We start from the raw sequence: 9,211 nt of genomic DNA, 5'->3' as shown, positions 1-9,211 counted from the left end.
AGCTGTGGTTGCCAGAACTTCACCGTAAAAAATACGGTAGCAACATTTTAGGTTTTACAGACTTAATCTAAACACAATAAAATACCGTATGACTTTTTCTTTTTCACTTCCAAAAAACGTATTTTTAACAGTATTTTACTGTATTCACCGAATATAGTATGGAAACTTACTGTTAACCAGTTAACAGGTTTTTACTGTAGCATTTTTACAGTCTTTTACTGTTAAAATCACAATCATTTTTTAAAACATGTAATCTTGTAACTCTTAATAAAACTACAATCTGACTGGTGAGTATTTGTTCTATTTACTCACCAAAGTCATTTTTACCTTCATTTGGTGTTTAGTAACTGCTAAATAATAAAATGTTTTATAGTCAATAATCTATATTTTTTCCCCATCAACTTTTTCAACAGCTGATTCTTTAGCTTGAAAATTGAGTTTAAATCTTTAGTTTAAGCTTTAATAAGTGCATCTAAATTACAGATTATATGATGACCATAAAAAGAAAAGAAGCATTTATGCGCAGCAACACGTGAGTTGTGGTGAGTGAAAAACATCCCCCTGAGAAAAGTACATTTCCATGTTCTCTTCCCACGCTCTGCAAACAGCTAGAGGCTAAACATGCTGCTAGTACACATGCTCAGTCCTGTGACTCAGCGAAGGAGACTCATTCACTCTGCGCACAATACAGACTCTAAACATTTCTAAACTAACCATCAAAAAAAATGTATGTATGAGAAATTTCAAGGATTTATTTCTGCAGTGTCACATTTACTATAAGACCGCTTGTTTGTTGAATGACACAATGACGCAAACATTTTAAAATTCAGTGTATAACATTATAATACTCTGATGCTGTGCCCTTTGTACAGTATGCGCTGTGCTCAGAAGTGAGGAATGAGACAAATAAATAGTTCACTGACATTGGTAGCATGAACACATTAATTGTATTGTTTTTGAGGGTACACACACACACACACACACACACAGTAGAAAGCATAATCATATAGACTACTTTATGATTTATTTAATATGAGATACTTTACTGAAGTGTAGACAAGATTCATTTACATGATTTGTCTCTGTCCACATACAGTGACATAAAACAAAATGATACTTAAAAAGGTACATCAAATTATTGGGCGTTCTGAGTGAGTTCTTAATTATTCATCTTGTTCATGATATGAATTATTATGCACTGCTGCAGTTTGCATACACTTTCCCTGCATTATGTCATTATGATGTAGTTGTTAGTATAAAATTGATGCATTGTCAAAATAGAATGTCTCCTTTTTATTTTACAGGCAATACATCTAATTTGTTATCAGATCTTCAAAAGCCAGTTGTGCAGCAACACTAGAGAATCCAGCGCTATGAACACCTACTAGTAAATAACAATGCGGTGACCTCCAGCGATAAAATTGCTGCCGTGTGAACACGGCATTACACATGATTTAAACATAAATGTTTATTGTAGGTTATACTTAAAGAACTGCCTTTGTCCATTTAGCAGCTTTCTCTGACAGCAGCAGAAATAGTGACAGAGAACGTTTCTTTGTAGCAGCCCTGTATGCAATTTCCTCCTTTGCTACTTATCAAAAATGAATCACACCAGTAACCTATTTCTACTGGCCTTATGATAGTGCAGCCATAGATAATTGCCTGCCACATGTAATAAGAATTGATTTCCAGTTGCAGAATGTGTTTTTATGCTGCAAAAAAGTATTATCTTCATCACCTCTCCTTGCATTTTACCTTGCATGACATTCCCTATACTCTGTGTTCTCTGACTGAATGACCTTCAAGTGAGGAGTCCAGCGGTACAGTGATTACTGATCACATCCAGTCACCCACAATGGGAAGGAGTGGGGGTTCTTTTATAGGACACTGAAAAGCTTTCAGACTTGTGCTGGGTTGCCAAGGAGATGTTATTTAAAAAGAACGAGGCAGTTTTACAGTAGTTTTTGCTTGTTTTTACAGCAATTATCTTTTCTTTCTCTTTTCTTCAGCAGCTAGAGGAAATCTCTCCAGAACTGCTTGACACACCATAGTGCTCCAGTGAAAGGGTAAGTAAAGGTTTTTGTTTGTTCTGAGATGAATGAAACAGAATGCACTCTCACAATGCACTTGTCTTGATCAATTCATGAGATTAATCACAGTTTGAAGGACAACAAAAAATAGGAGTAATTTTCATTCCCTTTCTAATTTCCAAGCTGTCAAATGGTTTGCACAGATAAGGAAAAAAAATCAATTAACTCAGACAAAACAGGCCCAGATAATTGGCTAAATTTCTACCTTACAGCGGTTATGTGCCGTTTTTATGCATTCTTGTAACAGCATCATGCCAAAGGGTGTTTCTGCAGCGGCGAAGTTAAAAAACAATTAGCCTTTCAACAACGCTTCAAAGTCACTTCCCCCCAAAATGCTGACTGGTTCAGGGTGCACTAAAACATAAACGTCCCAAATGAGGATAGGGTGGGAAAAAATTGTGGCTTTCCCTTTCAGTCATCAGACACCGTGCCTCATCTGTCAGACCGTCACGCTTGTTCACTCAGTTCAATTCTCATTCCGTTTTTATCGCAGCCTTGCGGAGCCAGTGCGGAGGAATTATCTGCTGTCAGGTCCTGCGCTGGGCTGATAGGGAAACGCAGCGCACCGAGGGCCACTGCAAGGTGAGAGGGACGGCTGCAGGGGGAAGGGAACGAAAAGTCAGGGACCGATGATGCCGTCTTCCACCATGCAAATGTTTGCATTCATTCTGGCGGTACTGGGAGTCGTGAGTGCCACGGTGGCCACACTGCTACCCAACTGGAAGGTGAGTGCAGATGTGGGCTCCAATATCATGACTGCCATCTCGCAGATGCAGGGACTGTGGATGGACTGCACCTGGTACAGCACCGGAGTCTTCAGCTGCTCGCTTAAGTACTCGGTGCTGGCGTTGCCGGCTTATCTCCAGACTGCACGCACCACTATGGTGCTTTCCTGCATGATGGCGACAATGGGACTCTGTCTGGCCGCCCTAGGGCTGAAATGTACTCGCTGGGGTGGCAGTTATCGCTCTAAGGGACATACGGCGATTTCCGCAGGGGCTTGCTTCCTCATAGCAGGGGTCCTGTGTCTGGTGCCTGCATCCTGGTTCACCAATGAGGTCATCACTACGTTTATGGACTCCAAAGTGCCTAAAAGCAGCAAGTACGAGCCAGGCGCAGCGGTGTACGTGGCATTTGTGTCGGCAGGATTCCTTTTAGCCGCAGGCGTAATCTTTTGCTTATCGTGTCCTGGAAGAAGAGGCGGTCCATTGGATTCGGGCTCGTCCCACCCCGACAAGCCAAAGCAGCAGAAGCTGCGCCAGGAGCAGCCGACCCGCGACCAACAAAAACAGCAGCTCTGCGAACAGCAGAGCCAGACTGAACCGCCAGAACAAGAGCAGTCGCATCGAGAGAAACTACACCAGGAAAAGCTACAAGCGGACGATCGTCGGCAAGAGAAGTCGGTGCCGGACAGGTTGAACCTGGAGAATGACAAGCAGTACCACTCTCCATCCCGAGCCCGAAATCAAGATGCCAAGGCCGTCTATATTCTGCACGACTACGTGTAAACAACAGTCATCGACTCCAGGAGCATTTAGGGTTTTCTTGCTTATAAGACTGCCTTTCTTTGTGAGCGGGATAAAGAGGAGGGGAAAAGCAGTGGAGCAGCAGGAGGAATAATGACTTTGATACCGTTATCAACCCTTCTCATCTGTGCTTTCGCTTACAGCAAGAGAAGCATTGGAGGTATTTCCAAAGCCCCGGAACAGACAAAGTAAGGATTGTGAATCCTCGGGTTCACGGTTTTTATTGCAACTACAAGTACAAAGAGGGGCCAAATGGTGACGCATCATAAAACTGCAACATAAGAAAGGGGAATTTCTTAAGATATTAATGTTAGGAAAGTTCTGAAGGTGCATTGGTTTGAAAAAAAATTTAGCATTTTTTTGTTGTCCCATGATTTCATTACCTAGTCAAGCTAAAATGCAAACTCTCGACAGTCCTATTACAAGCAATTTTATCAGCCTTTTGGTAACTGGAATCATGTGTGATTAGCAAGTTTGAATTCAGAAGCTTGTAGATGACACATTAGGCAGTATATGCATGCTGTTTGTAGATAATGCTGTTAATAATGCCGCAAAAATGCTTGCAGTTGAAAGCACAGAGCGGATAATCAAGCTTGCACCTGAGGATGTCTCACACCATCAGCTGTCCATTAAATGGTGCGTGTCCTTCAGAAAAGGGATTTTGACATATCCAGTCCATATTTTTCAAAGAATGGTGATGAGGGGGAGGCACAGCAGCAGAGATCGACTGAGGTAATGATGCTCTTTGCTTTTCCATTAGGTACGCTACGGATGGGTGCACAGTGCTCATTTTTTTGCGAGCAGGCACAGATACACCAACACACACACATAAGCGTTCCTTCCCTCCCTCGTACTCCTGCTAGAAGGGTAATGGGGGCTTGCACCCAATCATCATGATGCTGTGCGTCAGTGTGTCGTGCCTGCAGGAAGTGCAGTTGGTCCTGTTCTAGGGCAAACAGGACGCAGTAACATGCTGTTTCCACTTTTGTCGAAAAGTAGAACCAAGGTGACAGAAATCTCAGCGGTGGCTTCGGACTCCCCCGCTGGGCAACAATTACACCTTTGGTCTACATCTCAATTCGGTCAAACCATCTGCAGTAATTTCTGATTGCTGTGCTGTTTTCACTTACAGTCAAGCCATTGAATGTTTTTTTCAACGAGCCAGTGGAAGACAGCAATGTACGGTATAATGTATCACATTTGACTCAAGCTAATACTAAGTGTCATTCTCAGTGCTGTTTCCGTCGTAACGATGGTCAAGGGCTCCTATTGTCTCCAGAGAGACGCCACAGCAAGACATTTTCTGGCTTTCATTTCTGTCTCACATTTAAGCACACATACCACTCTTTGTGTTTGATATGCATGTACAAAATGCCTTAGAAACTGACACAATGGCCGAGAGTGACAATGAAAGAGAACAACAAAACCATTTTCTAAACAAAGTGCCAATAGACCACGTCTTACTTTATTGTGCATGTACTGTAAGCTTGATATAGTCATTGGGTCCAATAATCTGAGATCTGAATTTCTGATTACTTATCACTTATCTAGAAATAGTGTAGAATAAATGGTCTTTCTTGGGGTTTTTTTTGTTCTGATGCTTCTTCATTTTAAATGTTTCAAAGTCTTCAATGACAAAAATAAAAATAAAAATAAAAATGGTCTCTTTTGGACTGCAGTGTAAATGTTCACACTGAAGTTGAATGTGGCCCAAATCTAATTTTTATCATGTGACATATATATATATATATATAACTGTTGTATAATTATCACATTGATTCAGATATTTTCAGCTCCTCTTTTGCCTATTTTTTGAATGTGAACAGAATTTTCTTTTTCAAAGTGATTCTGTTGTGAACAGATTGAAATTGTGATTCTTGTCATTTTTAATCTAACACAACATTTAGATTTTTTTTAATCTTATAAATTATTTTTATCAGCCTTTGCTGTGAATAATAAAATAATTGATTTCATTATATAAAGTAATGTACAGAAGAGTGCAAAAATATATCTTTTTTAAATATATGTTGATGTTAATAGAAATCACAACTCTTCTAATGTCCTATTAAAGCAAAATATGATATATTCATTTTTATTATGAAATGTGCTGACGCTTTGATGAACATGCCAGTGAAAGGTGTTTTCCACATGTGGATTAGTTTAGGAGTCACCTGTAAAAAAGGACCCAGTCCAGATCCCATTTAAAAAGTCATGTGAAAAACTGCACAAAATAAATCAGAAATTGGGTTTGGTTTGTTGTGTGAACAGCCCCAGGAGTCTGTTCATATCAGCACATGTACATTATTTCTGAGAGACAGTGATGGAGAAATACTTGCTATCTATTGCTAAAAACTCTTCTTCTATCATGACACAGCGAATGTTGACTATTGAATGTTGCTTTGTGTTAAATTTGCCATTTTGAATTCTCTGTTTGGCTTGACAAAATAAGGGCTTCATTTAGTGAATTTATAAACTGACGTGTGGCCAGTAATGATGTGAAACTATAAAATCTAATTAAAGCACACGCCTGTACAATACAGCAGAATATGTAAGTTTGTTCTTATTATGTACTGATTGTGGAAAACAAGTGTAACACCACCTTCTGTTCTCTAATTTCTATTCTAATGTTCACATCAATGACTTTTTGTACAACTGGCTCTTCTATTTCACATCATTCCCTCTTTGTTGTGAGTTCGTGATCTGACTGCAAACGGCTCTTCATAATGGGGGTGTGTGGTGCGAGGTGTCTTGGTTGGCTGCGTCGGCCAGGAGTCAGGCCCGTCCAAATGGGAATCTGCATACTCCCTCGTGAGTGAAACCAAGCATCAAATAAGCTCCATTTACACAGCTGACTGCCCTTCACACAGTGCAGCCACTTTTTCACTTTTTCCCCCTCTTACTGATCAGACTAAGGTTAAATCAGCTGTCATATTCATCTGCTACTTTACATGTGCTTTGTTTACACAGATGGAGATACTGTTTATTCTCGATCACGACACTGAAAATGATTCAACAATTCAAATGCTGAGCGTAAGAGACTCATCAAAAGAAGAGAAGCGGTGCCGCATTGTGTTCATGAGCTCTTGGGATCAGCAATAGTTACATATTTATGTTCCTCATAAATGTCTTTATTCTTCTTACATGGCACTTTCCATGAATGCAGTGAAGTTTGGTGTTTCATACATTAAAAAGAAAGAAAAAAACTGATCACAAATCAAAATGTAACCTTAAAGCCACATATCTCATATTTGATATGCGTTTTTCTAGGACCATAATTATTATAATATAATTATTAGGACCATAATTATGTCGCAATGCAAAAGTCTTTTTGCTTAGATAATTTCAAAATGAATATTTAATTGATTTAAGCAACTCGCTTACCATTTTATACATTATTTATTTAAAATTCTTAACACGTGTGCATTAAATATAATACAGCAGGTATTTTTTATTATTTAAATCATCATTTTACTGCATTGAATCATGATGCATTATGCTCACCACAATAAAAGTGATCATCAAATCATTTAATAATTAACTTAATTAAATTTAAATATTATTTTACTAAGAAAATTTTGGAGTGTGAAGGGATATTTATAATTACATTTTAATACATCCATCCTGCTCTATTATTTTTAAAATCTTCTTGTTTTCACTGTCTGTTTTATATACATTGTGTGAGTGTGTGGGTGTGTGTGTGTTTGTGTGTGTGTGTGTGTGCGTGTACAGACATAAGCACAACTGTTTTGAGTACCATCAAAGTAAAAGGTTCCTTTATAAAAAAAAGTATATCCAGTATATATATATAAACAGAAATGTTTCAAAGGTTATAAATGAAAAAGAATAAATCATTTGCTGAGATCAGGTATTTTTATGTCTAAATGTTTGATTGAAACATCAATAGTTCAATCAGTAGTTTAATTACTGAATTGAATGGTCTTTGTGTCTGGTCTGAATGGTCTGAATTGAATTGTATTGAATTATCTATTTATTTATTGTCAATTTTATTTATATGTATTGCAAAAAAATAAAAATAAATAAAATACTTTAGGACAACCAATATGAACTTATCATGAAACAATGCAAACACCTGCTATTTGTAAGATATGAAGATCATTTAATTAGTGACCTCTGCTGTGAACAGTTGAGCTCACCCACTGGCAAACATCCTAAAGCGCAGTTATTTCAGATGGGCTGCATATGAGAACTGCTCCTGCGAGGCTTCTCCATCTGTCTCACATAATGAGCTAAATGATCTAACATATTTAAAAGGGGTCACTTTGCAGGTGTGCCATGTTGAAGTGGTGTATTTTTAGTGCTCAACTTGACATTTTGACAAATGGAGTTTGACTTCCCTGCAGGCAATAACAGAATCAATTCCTGTGTGTATTCTACCACCATGTGACAGTCCACCCCCCCCCCAACTTTTCATCTATTGCTTTATTGCGATGGGCAAGAACTAACACCAAAAACTAAAACAGAGGAGAATGAGTCTAGAACAGAAATTATATTTTTGAACGAGTATTGGAAACATAACATAACACAACAAAAATAACCACCGTGACAAGTAGCCCCTCTTATCTGCATAGGTTGTATAAAATATAACTGACTACATACGGTACATACATGTGTTCATATACCATGCACATGTTTTTGCTGGTTGTTCCTGCAGGTAACTGTTTTTTTTCCCTCAAAGATTAAGCCATGCAGGTGCAAGTGTTTACAGCCAGTACAATGTAATGTTAAATGGCTATAATTACTCTTTGTTCTCAGAAGTTGTAAACAAAATCTAGATGATATTAAACAAGTATTGTTTAAAATATACATCATTTATGTTGGATCTATATTAATTTGGGTTTCATTGTGTTAATATATTTATTATTACACATTTTAATGAATTGGACCGAACATCACTAACCACAAATAATCCCGTAAAATTTAGCTGTTCATTAGTTCAAAGTTTTTAATCAATTCATAATATTAAATGTTATACTGTTAACCATTTGTGTATTTTATGTAGTAAATAAGTTGGCTTTTTTCAGTATTTTACTGTAGTTACTTGCAGTTTGTTGCCTTAATAATTGTTTTAAAAAGTAATTTGCTTACATACACACACATATACACAAATATATGCTGAACAAAATTATAAACGCAACACTTTTGTTTTTGCCCCTATTTTTCATGAGCTGAACTCAAAGACCTAAGACCTTTTCTATGTACACAAAAGGCCTATTTCTCTCAAATATTGTTCACAAATCTGTCGAGCCATCATCAATTTGTAACAAAATGGCCTCACATGCAAGGAAATTGCTTCAAAGAAAATTGCACCTGAAAGAACCATTTACAGGATCTTCCAGAACTTCAAGAAGAGAGGTTTGACTGCAGTGAAGAAGCCTTCAGGACGTCCAAGAGTGTCCAGCAAGCGCCAGGACCGTCTCCTCCTGAGGAGTCAGCTACGGAATCGTGTCACCAGCAGTGCAGAGCTTGCTCAGGAATGGCAGCAGGTTGGTGTGAGAGCATCTGCACGCACAGTGAGGCCAAGACTTTTGGACAATGGCCTGGTGTCAAGAAGGGCAGCAAAGAAGCCACTTCTCT

The 9,211-nt window shown here is 38.3% G+C and overlaps 2 protein-coding genes across 2 annotated transcripts in view; one reads left to right on the top strand and one right to left on the bottom strand.

The window, feature by feature from the left end:
* Nucleotides 1-1,762, bottom strand: part of LOC107555289 (zona pellucida sperm-binding protein 3-like) — a 13,325-nt gene extending 11,563 nt beyond the window's left edge. Inside the window, exon 1 of the mRNA XM_016238041.1 lies at nt 1,756-1,762. Within this exon, the coding sequence (XP_016093527.1) occupies nt 1,756-1,762 (7 nt within the window). The remainder of the gene's footprint in view (nt 1-1,755) is intronic.
* An 875-nt stretch (nt 1,763-2,637) lies between these two features.
* Nucleotides 2,638-3,896, top strand: LOC107555306 (claudin-20-like). The gene has a single exon (XM_016238067.1). The coding sequence runs from the start codon at nt 2,720-2,722 to the stop codon at nt 3,596-3,598; it is 879 nt and encodes a 292-aa protein (XP_016093553.1). The 5' UTR covers nt 2,638-2,719; the 3' UTR covers nt 3,599-3,896.
* Nucleotides 3,897-9,211: the final 5,315 nt, after the last annotated feature.

The sequence above is a fragment of the Sinocyclocheilus grahami genome, unplaced genomic scaffold (genome assembly GCF_001515645.1).
Source record: "Sinocyclocheilus grahami isolate Dianchi unplaced genomic scaffold, SAMN03320097.WGS_v1.1 scaffold530.1, whole genome shotgun sequence".
Lineage (NCBI taxonomy): Eukaryota > Metazoa > Chordata > Actinopteri > Cypriniformes > Cyprinidae > Sinocyclocheilus > Sinocyclocheilus grahami.
The sequence above is the reverse complement of the archived record's forward strand: the minus strand, read 5'-3'. Positions and strand labels throughout refer to the sequence as shown.